Below are 13323 nucleotides of genomic sequence, written 5' to 3' on the forward strand. Positions count from 1 at the left end.
GGGGAGAACAAAGAAGACAAAGGCAAAAACAAAGACAAAGAAGAGGACAAAGGAAATTTTCAGCGTCAGAGAACTTAGTCAAAGGCACTGGGCAGAATTATGCAAAGAAAAGACAAAGTGACGAAGTATGGTCTCGGTCCAAGAATTGGCTTTCTTCTTTGACTTTCGTTATCGGAAGGGTTGGAAGGCGTGGGCACGCCTTGGAGAGCATACTCTTCTGCCCACAACATCCAAATGATGTCCAAACGATTTTTTTCCTTTTTTTTTTTTTTTTTTTGGCAAGGCGTGGGCACGCCCTGGAACCCCTACTCTTCTGTCCAACACCACAAAAACCATCAAAACAGTAAAATAAAACTGAAAAATCATAAAGTAAGGAAAAATGATCACAACTAATATTGAAATTCTTGGGTTGCCTCCCAAGCAGCGCCTTTCTTTAACGTCTTTGGCTAGACATGGCTTTCAACTGTCTAGACTTCACCACTTGGATCATCAAGGAATAGAACCTCCACTTGCTCGCTATTAAACCCTTCATAATAAGGCTTTAAACGATGACCGTTGACCACGAACTTTTTCTCCGTCTTGAGACTTTGGATTTCCACTGCGCCATAATGAGAAATATTAGTAACAACAAATGGACCAATCCAACGGGAACGCAACTTACCAGGAAAAAGCTTAAGCCTCGAGTGATAAAGTAGGACTTTTTGCCCAACGACAAACGACTTCCTCGAGACTTGTTGGTCATGAAAGACTTTGTTTTTCTCCTTATAAATTGCTGCATTCTCATAGGCTTCATTCCTTAGCTCTTCCAACTCCTGTAATTGGAGCTTTCTGTGTCCTCCAGCCTCCATGAGATCCATGTTACACCGCTTAAGTGCCCAAAATGCTTTGTGTTCATATTCCACCGGGAGGTGGCAAGGCTTACCAAAAACTAACCTGTATGGGGACATCCCAATCGGCGTCTTATACGCAGTGCGGTAGGCCCAGAGAGCATCTTCCAATTTCACACTCCAATCCTTTCGATCAGGCCTCACCATCTTCTCCAGGATCGACTTAACTTCCCTGTTTGATACTTCGGTTTGACCATTCGTTTGGGGATGGTAGGGAGTGGAAACTTTGTGGAGCACACCATACTTACGAAACAAAGCAGTGATCGTCTTATTACAGAAATGGGTGCCCCTGTCACTCACTATAGCTCTTGGCATTCCAAAACGGACGAAAATGTTAGATCTTATAAAATCTGCAACCACTCTAGAATCATTAGCCCGGGTGGCTTTTGCCTCCACCCATTTGGAAACATAGTCAACAGCAAGTATAATGTACAAGAAACCAAAAGACGAGGGGAATGGACCCATGAAATCTATACCCCAGACATCAAAAATCTCAATAAATAATATGGGGGTTTGACTCATTTGATCGCTTCGAGAGATATTCCCCACCCTTTGACACTTATCGCAAGATTTGCAAAACAGATATGCATCTTTAAACAGAGTAGGCCAATAAAAATCACTTTCTAACACTTTACGAGCTGTCCTCTTTGGACCAAAATGCCCTCCACATGCAAACGAATGACAAAAAGTCAAAATAGAGTGAAACTCACCTGCACTTACACACCTTCTTATAACTTGGTCTGAACATTGCCTCCACAGGTACGGGTCATCCCAAAGGTAATGTTTGGCATCACTCTTTAGCTTATCCCTTTTAGCTTTTGGCCAACTTGCAGGTAATTGATTCGTGACCAAAAAATTGACAATGTCCGCGTACCAAGGTATCGACGAATCAATGGCCAAAAGTTGCTCCTCAGGGAACGACTCTCTCAACGGTAGATCTTCTTGATTTGTGAGCAACCGGCTCGAATGATCAGCCACCAAATTCTCAGCTCCACTTTTATCCTTAATCTCTAAGTCGAACTCCTGCAGGAGCAGGATCCATCTAATGAGCCGCGATTTGGCATCCTTTTTCGCCAACAGGTACCTCAAGGCTGCATGGTCAGAGAAAACAATTACTTTTGCACCCAATAAATATGACCTAAATTTCTCTAGTGCAAAAACAACAGCTAGTAATTCCTTCTCCGTCGTGGAGTAATTAAGTTGGGCTCCACTTAAGGCTCTCGATGCGTAGTAGATCGCGTGTGGCGCTCTTCCAATTCTTTGTCCCAACACGGCCCCCACGGCATAGTCACTTGCGTCGCACATAATTTCAAACGGAAGGCTCCAATCTGGGGGTTGAATGACAGGCGGCGATGTCAGTGACTCCTTCAATTTATCAAACGCCATCTTACATTCACTTGTGAAATCAAACGGCACGTCTTTCTGCAGCAGTTTGAACAGGGGTGCTCCGATCTTCGAAAAGTCTTTGATAAATCTCTTGTAAAAACTTGCATGGCCCAAAAACGAACGCACTTCCCGGACACATGCGGGGTAAGGTAGAGCAGAAATAAGGTCAATTTTTGCTTTATCTACCTCTATGCCCTTAGCTGACACGACGTGCCCTAAGACAATGCCATGATCTACCATAAAGTGACATTTTTCCCAATTAAGTACCAAATTCGTCTCTATACATCTTTTCAGAATTAAAGCCAGATTTTCCAAGCATTCATCAAAACTGTCCCCGTACACACTGAAATCATTCATGAATACCTCAATTATTTTCTCTACATACTCGGAGAAAATACTTACCATGCACCTTTGAAAGGTCGCTGGAGCATTGCAGAGTCCGAAAGGCATCCGGCGGTAGGCAAACGTGCCAAATGGGCATGTGAAGGTAGTCTTCTCCTGGTCTTCTGGTGCGATTGCGATCTGAAAGTAACCTGAAAAACCATCCAAGAAACAATAGTAAACACGACCTGCCAATCGTTCTACCATCTGATCAATAAAGGGGAGGGGGAAATGGTCCTTTTTAGTCACGGCATTTAGCTTCCTGTAGTCGATGCACTGGCGCCAGCCAGTTGCTTTCCTGACCGGGACCATATCACCCTCCTGGTTCTCCTCCACGGTCACTCCCGCCTTTTTCGGGACTACCTGGACAGGACTCACCCATGGGCTATCCGAGATAGCAAAAATGATCCCCACCTCTAGAAGCTTGAGTATCTCCTTTTTCACAACTTCCATCATCAGGGGGTTCAATCTTCTTTGAGCCTGTCTTACCGGCTTCGCATCTTCCTCGAGCCGAATTCGGTGCATACATAAGGATGGACTTATTCCCTTGATATCTGCTATACTCCACCCAATTGCCTCCTTATGCTCCCTCAGGACTCGCACTAGTTTGTCTTCTTGACTTGGAGACAGGTGCGCAGAGATGATTACCGGCAGTGTCTCCTGGTCTCCTAGGAATGCGTAATTAAGATGCTTCGGCAGAGGCTTTAATTCTAAATCTGGTGCCTGCACAACTGAAGGAAGCAGTTTCGTTTGAGCCTCTGGCACAAAAAAAGAAGTAAGCTCATACCTTGGGGATACGGGTGGAAGTGAGTGTAAGGCTTCCACTGCATGGAGCAAATCTCCCCTTAGGTCCACATCATGAGTTACACCCAACTCCAAGTGCTTGGCTAGAGCCACTTCCAAAGCGTCTTCGCCATCTAATTCGAAAATTTCCTGCACAAAAGGCTCAATAACACTCAAAGCAAAGACCGAATTAGATTCTTCTGGGTACTTCATCGCCTCAAAAATATTGAAATTCACAGTTTCACCATCAAATTCCATTGACAAAGTACCCTCATTCACATCTATCTTAGTCCTGGCAGTGCTAAGAAATGGTCTACCTAACAAGATAGGTGATGGGCTTAATGATTTCTCATCTCCCATGTCCAAGATATAAAAATCTGCAGGAAAAACCAATTCATTTACCTGTACCAAGACATCCTCAACTAGCCCTTCTGGATATGCATTAGTACGATCAGCTAGTTGGATTATGATGGCTGTTTCTTTAAGTGGCCCAAGATTTAGAGAAGTAAAAATAGTCTTGGGCATCACATTGATTGACGCCCCTAAATCTAACATTGCTCTCCTAATCGGTGTATTCCCTATCTTACAGGGGATCGTGAACATACCTGGATCTCCACACTTGGGTGGAAGCTTCCTTTGGAGCATTGCTGACACATTTTCTCCCACCGCTACTCTTTCGTCCCCTCTCAGTTTCCTCTTATGGGTACATAGATCCTTGAGAAATTTCGCGTACTTCGGTACCTGTTTAATTGCCTCCAACAAGGGGATGTTGATCTCCACTTTTTTGAACACCTCCAAAAGCTCTTTTTCCTTCTCTACCTTTTTTGTCTTCTCCAGCCTACAAGGAAAAGGAGGTAAGTTAGATTTAAGAGTGGGCGGAGAAGTGAAGGTTACCTCAGGATCCTTGCGAATACGCCCTTCCTCTTCAATTTCCTTCTCTATCTCCTCCTCACTCTTGCTTTTTGAATTTCCCTCTTTCGGCCCTTCCAGTGTCTTGCCACTCCTCAGGGTCATGGCACTTACATTCCTGGGGTTTATTTCGGGTTGTGAAGGTAACTTTCCATAAGCATGGGACTCCAAGCGATTTATGGCAGTTGCCATCTGGTTTATTCGAGCCTCCATATCCCTCATGCCTGATTTTGTGTCCTGCTGGAACTGATTGGTGCTCATGGTTAAAGCTCTAGTTTCTTGCTGGAGTTGAGCCATATTTGCGGTCAATGACCTGGTCTCCTGCTGGAACTGTCTAGTCTCTTGCTGGATCTGGGCGGTAGTCGTAGCCAGACTCTTTACAATATCCTCCAAGGAACTCCCTGTGTTGGAGGATGATGGTTGTGATTTCGGTTGCCATGGTTGCTGAAATCCTGGTGGACGATTCGGAAATGAATTTTGTTGCCTGTTCCCATAGCTGAAATTGGGATGATCTCTCCAACCCGGATTGTACGTGTTGGAATATGGATCATACTGCCTACGAGGCGCGGGCACGCCTCCAGCCATGTTCACCTGCTCCGCCCCGTCCTCTTGCAAAATGGGGCACGTGTCCGTGCAGTGGTCCATGCTAGTACAGATCCCACACACCTTTGCTCGCGGTGTTTCTCTCATGGCTAATTGCCTAACAACCGATGTCAATTCTGACATTTGCTGCTGTAGGGATGAAATCTCTACCTCGTTGACTTTACGGGGAGGGTTGCTCTCACGGAAGCCAAATTGCTGGGAGTTCTCTGCCATGGTTTCGATGAGCTCCCACGCTTCCCTCGGTGTCTTGTTTGCCAGTGCTCCCCCACTTGCAGCGTCAATGATACTTCTATCGGTTGATTGGAGTCCCTCATAGAAGTATTGGATTAACAGTTGTTCACTAATTTGATGCTGCGGGCATCTAGTGCACAACTTGTTAAACCTGTCCCAGTATTCATACAAGGACTCACCGGGATATTGTTTAATACCGCAGATTTCCTTCCTCAAACTCGCAGCCCGGGATGCAGGAAAGAATTTTTCCAAGAATTTCTTTTTCAGCTGCGCCCATGTGGTAATACTACCTGCTGGTATGTAGTACAGCCAATCTTTAGCTGCATCTTTGAGAGAAAACGGGAAGGCTCTAAGTCTAATCTGCTCCTCAGTGACCCCGGGAGGTTTCATGCTAGAGCAAACTACCTCGAATTCCTTGACGTGCTTGTGAGGTTCTTCGCCAGAGAGGCCATGGAAAGAAGGTAGGAGGTGAATCAATCCCGACTTCAGTTCGAAAGCAGTGTTCTCAGCCAAAGTGGGGAATGTGATGCATAAGGGCTGGTGAGTCAGCTCCGGGGCAGCCAGCTCCCTCAAGGTTTGGTTGTTGGCCATGCTTACTTCGTCTTCCGCTGACTCGTTTGCAGTAAATAAGTGCCCTTGTTTTCGTCTCTTGGTCTCTTGCCTCCGCTTACGCGCTGCCTTCTCAACCTCCGCGTCGTATATCAATTCACCTGTGCGAGAAGAACGGGGCATAAACTAGCAAAAGTATCAAGAAGAATAAAATAAAATAAAATAAAAACTGAATTTGAAAAGAAACAAATAATCCAAACGCCAAGTCCCCGGCAACTGCGCCAAAAATTGACAGGTGCCGAACCTGTGCAATAATAAATAACTACTCAAGAAAATTACAAATTTTGTATATAGCGGTGAGTAGGGTCGAATCCACAGGGAGCAGGTAGGAAATTATTTCTTTCCAAATCAGTAGAACAGAATTGGGGGATTTTCAATGGGAGGCGCGCAAATAAAATAAAATAAAACAAACAAAATTCAAAACTAACTCACAAAGCACAATTCACTGAAAATAGCAATTAACAAAAGTTCTACCCAAAGGATCAACTGCTCAGGCACGGTCCAATTAAATGCTCATCGATGCAAAGATATTTCATCCATTTATCACTAGGTTGGTTATAGCCATCAATAAGCTCTGACAACCAGCTCTTCCTTACTTTTTCGACAGTCAAGGTACGACCATTGACTGCTTCTCTAACCAGATAACAACCCTAGGTACGACCGTAGGAATTTAATTACCCAATTGCAATAAAACTAGAAGAACCCAACCCTAACCAATAAACACGCTAAGAGGGTTTATTTAAATTAGATCTTGCGTTTCCCCAACATAAAACCAATTATGGTGGTTACCACGGGGCGCTAACTAAATGAACAATTACGGATTCTATTTAATTAACGTGGCAGTAGGCTATTAAATTAAATCAAATACCCGGCCGTTGATATTCAATTAATCAAATACCCATGAACAATTAATTCAGGAAACGCACGAATAGCAATTAATTGGAGGAAATAGTGAAGATTCGGTTAGATCTCACAGATATTATGGACCGCGCCTTCGCGTCAACCTTTGGGTAGAGGGGAAAATTAGCCGCTTCTCATCGTATCAATCCCGCGTGACTTAATTGAATTCATTCAATTAATTGCCGAAGAATTGAAAAAGATGAATTAACGTATGAACTGTTGAAAAAACTTCACTTCCCTTTGTTGGGTTTCGTGTTCGTACCCCTGGAGCGAAAGTAGAAGCAAAAATCGAATAGGAAAAATTGTACAGAAGCCAAAAGCAAAAGCTACAGCAACGGAGAAAGTCTCCAACGTCTGACCCAGAGCCGCCGAAGAAAACAAAAGAGAAAACTAAAGTGTCTGACAAGTCTTTTTCCCGAAAGTAGAAAAAGAGAGCCTAGGCTAAAAAGTAGTTTTTTTTGAATCTTGCTTTTCTTTCTCTCTTATAGCCGCCGCCGGAAAATTCTCTCTTCAAAGCAACGTAAAAGCTATTTCCCTTTTGGAGCTTTGATCCGATGCGCCTGGTCCACATGGACCACGGTCCGTCTTTCGGTTTCGTCCACCTTTCAAGGCGTGGCTACGTCCTGGGATGACAAGTCTTCTGGAAATTTACCCCGCGAGATCATTTTTAATGCCGATCACCTATAATTCATACGAACGTGAGATATGAGTTAAACCTCAGTACTTAGCACAGTAAATAGTCGAAATTAGACCAAAATAACACAGCAAAATGTGCCAAATAACTGCTCTATCAAATCTGCACTCGAACAATAAGTCAAGTCGCTTTGCTACTTTTTATGATTTATGCAGGCCTCCAAACACGAAAAAAAGAAATGGAGTACTACTTAAATTTTGGATTGCATTGAATTGCTTGAGCATTTTGAGGAGATTTACATATCTTCTTGTTATCTTGAACTTAACATGGGATTAGGTATGCTAATGGGTGTTGATACATCTACCAGGGCTAGGCTCCTCTCCATTACTTTTTCCTTCTAGTTTCCCTCAATACACTCTTGGGTGAGTGACACATATATTAAATATTTATGAAGTGTTAGGTTTACTTCTATCTAACTTGTAGAATGTTAAGTGTTAACTATGACATCATCCCATTAAGTTACCTACTTAGGAAAGTTCCTACTAGTTGCAATTTTCAAGATTAGAATTTATATATCTTTTATGTTATAAAGATTGCAATTGATATATCTTTTCCTCACTTTTAAAAAAAAACTAAAAGAAATGAAAATAATATAAACAATATTCAATATGAAAAATATTATGCATCCCATAAACCAAAAAAAATGATTTTGATTAAATTTATTGCTCATTCTTTCTCATTTCTTTTCTTTTTCATTTTTAATCAACAAGTCAGGTAAACCTAGTTTTTACAACATGAAACCATACAAAAATGAAATTTTCATATTATTTTGATTATGAATCTTGATATCTTTTTGGTGTTTAAATTGAAAGACACACCAACTATAGCAATTAGAAAAACATTTAAATGGTCAATCTATAATTTTTTGGATTCGATAAAAACTGCCTAGATTCACAATCCAAAAAAATGAAAATTTTTTTTTTCAAAAAACTTTTGTTATCAAATCTAGGTTTTTCATCATTTACTAAATTTTTCTAAAAAAAACAAAAGAAAAGGAATGTTCAATTCATATTAAATAACCAAATTTCTTTTGTTTTTTTTTTTTAGGATGCATAAGATTTTTCGTGACTACCTTTTTTCCTTTTCCAATTCTTTTACTTGTTTCCAAAGTCAAGAAAAAAAATTATCAGTTCCAATCTTCAAAAAAAAAAAAAAAAAAACCCAACATATGCTATGCAATCAAATTTTGAGTAGGAAAGTTGAGAACTTCCCTTAGATAACTCGAATGGGATAGATGTCAAATGTAAAGTTTGATGACTATAGTTAAGAAATATGGTAAGCTAGAGATGATCTCAACCATTTATAAATGCTTGATTCATGTGTCAAAAATCTAAGAATGTATTGAGGGAAATTGGAGAGAAGGGATAATGGAGAGGAGCCCATCCCACATTCGCTGTTCTAAATGGGAATAGAGCTGCAGATATCTTAGTCCTGTATCTTTTTCTTTGAACATTCCTTCTTTTGCACTGGTAATGCTTAATCTGGATGGGGATACAACTAGTAATTGGATCAAGGAGTATTCTCAACTTTTTTTTCTGCAACATTCAAGTTTGAGTAGCTATTAATATATCCTTCCACTCTCTGCTTCTAGAAGAATTTGCAGATAGAGAATTGCAAACTGCTTGTTCAACAAATAAAAGGTTGCACTTAAACCATCCTGTCATCCCACTTAGTTTCAATCTAACTACATGGATCATGGTTAGTAGAAATCAGAACACCCTTGATCTCGAAGGTTTGAAGGAGTTCTGTGTTGTGTATAAAAGAAGGAAATGGCCCGGTGTGTTTGGATAGGAAATTATTTGAAAAAAATTATTTAGAATAATATTATAACACTTTTTATGATGTAATATAGGTGAGATAAAAAGATAATTAAAAATTATGTTGATGATATAATCAGAAAAACGTTTAAAAAAAATTTCCCAAAATACAGTTCTCAAATGGACTCGATGTTTTCTCCAGAAATTTGGCGAATGACATATAAGATCATTCCTTTCATTTCTTTTTTTCTCACTTAAATTATGATTTATTTTCACTTTTGCAACAACGCAACCGCTTAAATTACGATTTGTTTTGTTCCTTCTTCACTTGCAGACATATGGACATGCTTATTATTAGTCAAACGGTAACACTTGTCATTGACCACAGTAACTTGCGTTTTTAACAGTTATTATGTGTTCCCCTGATAGGGCAGACAACCTTACAAAGAGGCTTTCTGTGGACTTTAGAGATTATTTGATTCATGGGCTGGTCTTTACGTGAGTTATTCAGCTATTAATCTCAAGCCCATAGAGTTTTATAAAGAATTTAGCATTTTGACACAAAGTTGTATAAATTTAGTTGGTGATTTAGGGGTGCTTGCGAGTCAAGCTGCTTGCGAATAAGTCAATCAAACGATCAGTTCGAACTTGGTTTGATCGAAAAAATTAAGTTTGAGTTCGAGCTTGAGTAACTCGATAACTCGAACTCGATATAGAAAGCAAGTCAAGTTCGAACCTCTCTTTGTATTGCTTGAGTATGGGTCGAGTAGCTTAATTTATTTTATTATCTACATAATATATATTTTTTATTATGAAATGATCAATAAGGGTTTATTGCAAACTTTTGAATTTCAAGTTTCTAAGTACTCATGCTTGACAAGGCTTAAGAATAGTATCGAGCCTTATCGAGTCAAGTTCAAGCTTTAATTGTTCTTTTCTCAAATCAAGTTGAGTTATATAAATTTCTGCTCACTCGAGTCGAATTCAAACTTGAGTAGACTTACTTATCATTGAATTCAAATTCGAGCATAGCACTACTCAACCTAGTGCATAGCAATATTCGATCTCGACTCAATTCATTATCACCCCTAGTGATTACACAAATATGACAATTAAAATATCTTGTCACATATCCATTAATGGCAAACACATGCTCAAACACCACCATTTCTCTACCCTAAAACTGCTTTCTCTCTTTGGAGATTGGATTAACTATGGGAATCACCTCGAAGCTTGACCCCATCCCCTCAATCTCCTTTCACTGTGTACTTGTGATAGTTAAATCTCAAGTATCGACCCTCAACAACTGAATCAGTATTAAACTTGTAGTAATTTGGAAGTCAATTGTGCTTGGATAGACATTATTTGCTGTGCATCATGCATATGTTTTTTAATTAATTTTTTATCTCATATATATCATATAAAAAAAAGTACTAAATAATTATTTTAAATAATTTTCTATCTAAACATACCCAATTGCGTACCTGATAGTGGACCTTGTTGTCAACATCAAGCTCCCAAGTTTTAGGTGATTCATTGGCAGGCTTGATACACAAGAAATCAGTAGTAGCCGGAAAATCATCTAGTCCAGTTGCCTTAGGCCCAAATTATTTGACCTTTGCCGTTTGCATATCATAGCTTCAACATTCTTTCAGTGTCGCTCGGCCCTTCATCCCACCCAAAAACTTTAAAACTCGTTGAGGCACCATCTCATATTTGGTACAGATATAAAAGATAAAACGCTTCCATTGCGTCATTTTATATTCTTAAAAAAAAACACAAAAGATGGTTGCTGCTGTTCATCTATTATTGTTCTATACGTAAATGTATCATGCGTAGATGATCCATATGCATTGCTCATCATTCAGTGGCGGAGCTGGGTAGAATAGAAGTGAGGGTGGGCAATTAAATTTTGCGCACTCTCAAATTTGATAAAATTATATAATGATCTTAAAATTTTTTTAAGATTTTTGAATTTGCATCATATTTGCACCCCTTAAATTTTATAAAATTCTCTTCTTTTGTTGCATTGTTCCCTTTAAATTTAAGAAAATTCTCTTCTATACATAGATTATCCTCTTACCATTATATATGCTTTTCTCATCCCACATTGACCCCTAAAAAAAATAAGATTTTGTGTTGATATTTTTAAGATTTTTTATTGATTACCTCCTCTAACAAAAAGTTTGGATCCATTCCAAATTAAACATTAATGACACGTTAATGAGAAAAAAGGATTTGGCCTTTCAATCAAAGTACATAGTATTTCTTATATAAATTTAAAAAACATGATTTATACTAAAATTGACTATTGCATCCCCTCGCCATGGGGTCTTGGCTCCATCACTGACTTATATCATAAATGTGATATGGGTTTATTATCATAAGATAAAAAGAAGGAGCTCATTTAAAAAATTTATGTTCTATTTGAAATTCCTAAAAGATATTATATATCGTTAAACCATTGGAGTTAGCTCAATAGTCAGGAATGACTTAGTTCGCTCTGCTGTTAGATTCAAGATTTGAATCTTAATCTTGACAATTGATATGAGGAAGGATGGGAGTTTAAAAGAAAAACTATTTTAGAATTTATAAGGAAGTTTTTTATTCTTTCTCTCTAGATAACCTATAAGAGTGTATTTGATAAAATTGAAGTCTAAAAATTAAAATATGAAATCTGAAACTTGAAGTCTGAATCCATTGAATTATTAAATTGTTAAGTACTAAATCTGATACATCTGAGCGAGTATCACATTAGATGATAAGTAAATAACTTATTACTTATTTTTGGAAGTAAATTATGGTTAGAAAATTCAGTGTCACTTAATAAATTCAGATATTGAATTTTTTGGTATCAAATGCGTCTGAAAAGTTAAGATGTGAATTTATTAAATTTAAATACTAAATTAGATAATCAAATAGGACCTAAGTAACTATAATTATGAGGGTTATTAGGTGTTTTATGTGGATCAGTAGTTTCGGTCCAAAATCAACCTATCTACAATCGATAGGTTTAATAAGGAATAGTTGATGTTAAAATATTAATATCTAAAAAAGAAAGAACAATTTTAGTTGGCAAAACTTTAAGAGGTATCGATTCCCACGTTTTATACATCGCAAGCACTTAAAATAAAAGTTCAAGATTAGAAAATTGTAAAGCAAAAGCAGATTGAAAAGCCTTTTTTTTCCTCAAATAAAGCTAAATAAGTGGGAAACCGCTAGTTGAAGAGGACAGCATTTCCAGAGTTGTCGAATGTCTCAAAAGTCGGATCAACAACCCAAAAAGTTTTTCGTTCCCATGCAAGAAACTTCTAATTTCAGAGAAATGTGGAGTTTTAATAATTGTTAATTACAATTGCACAAGACAATGCATGCATGCACATAACATGTAAGATATGTTAATTGCAAATTTGCAATTGCACAAGACAATGTATGCATACACATAACATGTATGCATACACGAAAAATTGTTTCGTTCCCACGAAGAAACTTCTAAAAATTTTGATCAACAACCTAAACTTTTTTTCCCATGAAGAAATTTCCAATTCGTAGATTTGTGGAGCTTTTATAATTGTTAATTACAATTGCACAAAACAATGCGTGCATTCATATAACATGTAAGATATGTTGGGGGTATTAAACTTGACAAAATTCAAGTTAATTGATAAGACGTTTTATCTTTGACTTATGAATCCCTGATTCAAATTATAAGGAGGGTATTTAAAATTTTACCACGCTTTTATTGTTGTCGAGTGAAATAAACTAACCTAAATTAATCCTTAAGGAAAATTTAAGAAGTGTATGTCAAAAACTCTATGGAAATCAAACTTCCTCCAAGGATAATGTTTCTTTCTTGCTTTCCTCAAATCATGAATGTTCTCATATAGTAACGTTCCTCACTCGTGCTTGAACGAAGATTAAGACAAGCAAATAAAAGAATTCCTCTAATACCAATCACTCCCTCAGGGCCACTTTTTCTCCCAAACTTAGCCACGGCCCCTGGGAAATTGTCACAAATTAATGCTCGTGGGGCAAGTTGACCTAGTCTCAAATTTTTGTGGCTCAAATTAAAGTTTTTGAAAAGATATAACAAGTAAGGTATTCAAGAGAAGAAATGAGGTTCAATTTCAATTATACCCATATATAATATTTGTTTTTGAGTCAATTAAAATCAGTTAATGGA

General features: G+C 38.4%; 1 protein-coding gene and 1 non-coding gene across 2 annotated transcripts; one reads left to right on the top strand and one right to left on the bottom strand.

The window, feature by feature from the left end:
- Positions 1-467: 467 nt before the first annotated feature.
- Positions 468-5912, bottom strand: LOC140008545 (uncharacterized). Its single transcript, XM_072053269.1, has 4 exons — positions 4495-5912; positions 4092-4275; positions 1604-3158; positions 468-1111 (listed from the first exon to the last, which is right to left on the bottom strand). The coding sequence occupies exons 1-4, from the start codon at positions 5910-5912 to the stop codon at positions 468-470; spliced, it is 3801 nt and encodes a 1266-aa protein (XP_071909370.1).
- LOC113719315 (small nucleolar RNA R71) lies at positions 5293-5399 on the top strand. The gene has a single exon (XR_003454852.1). It is a non-coding gene; the product is annotated as a small nucleolar RNA R71 (small nucleolar RNA).
- Positions 5913-13323: the final 7411 nt, after the last annotated feature.

The sequence above is a fragment of the Coffea arabica genome, chromosome 1e, assembly GCF_036785885.1.
Source record: "Coffea arabica cultivar ET-39 chromosome 1e, Coffea Arabica ET-39 HiFi, whole genome shotgun sequence".
NCBI classification, from domain to species: Eukaryota; Viridiplantae; Streptophyta; class Magnoliopsida; order Gentianales; family Rubiaceae; genus Coffea; species Coffea arabica.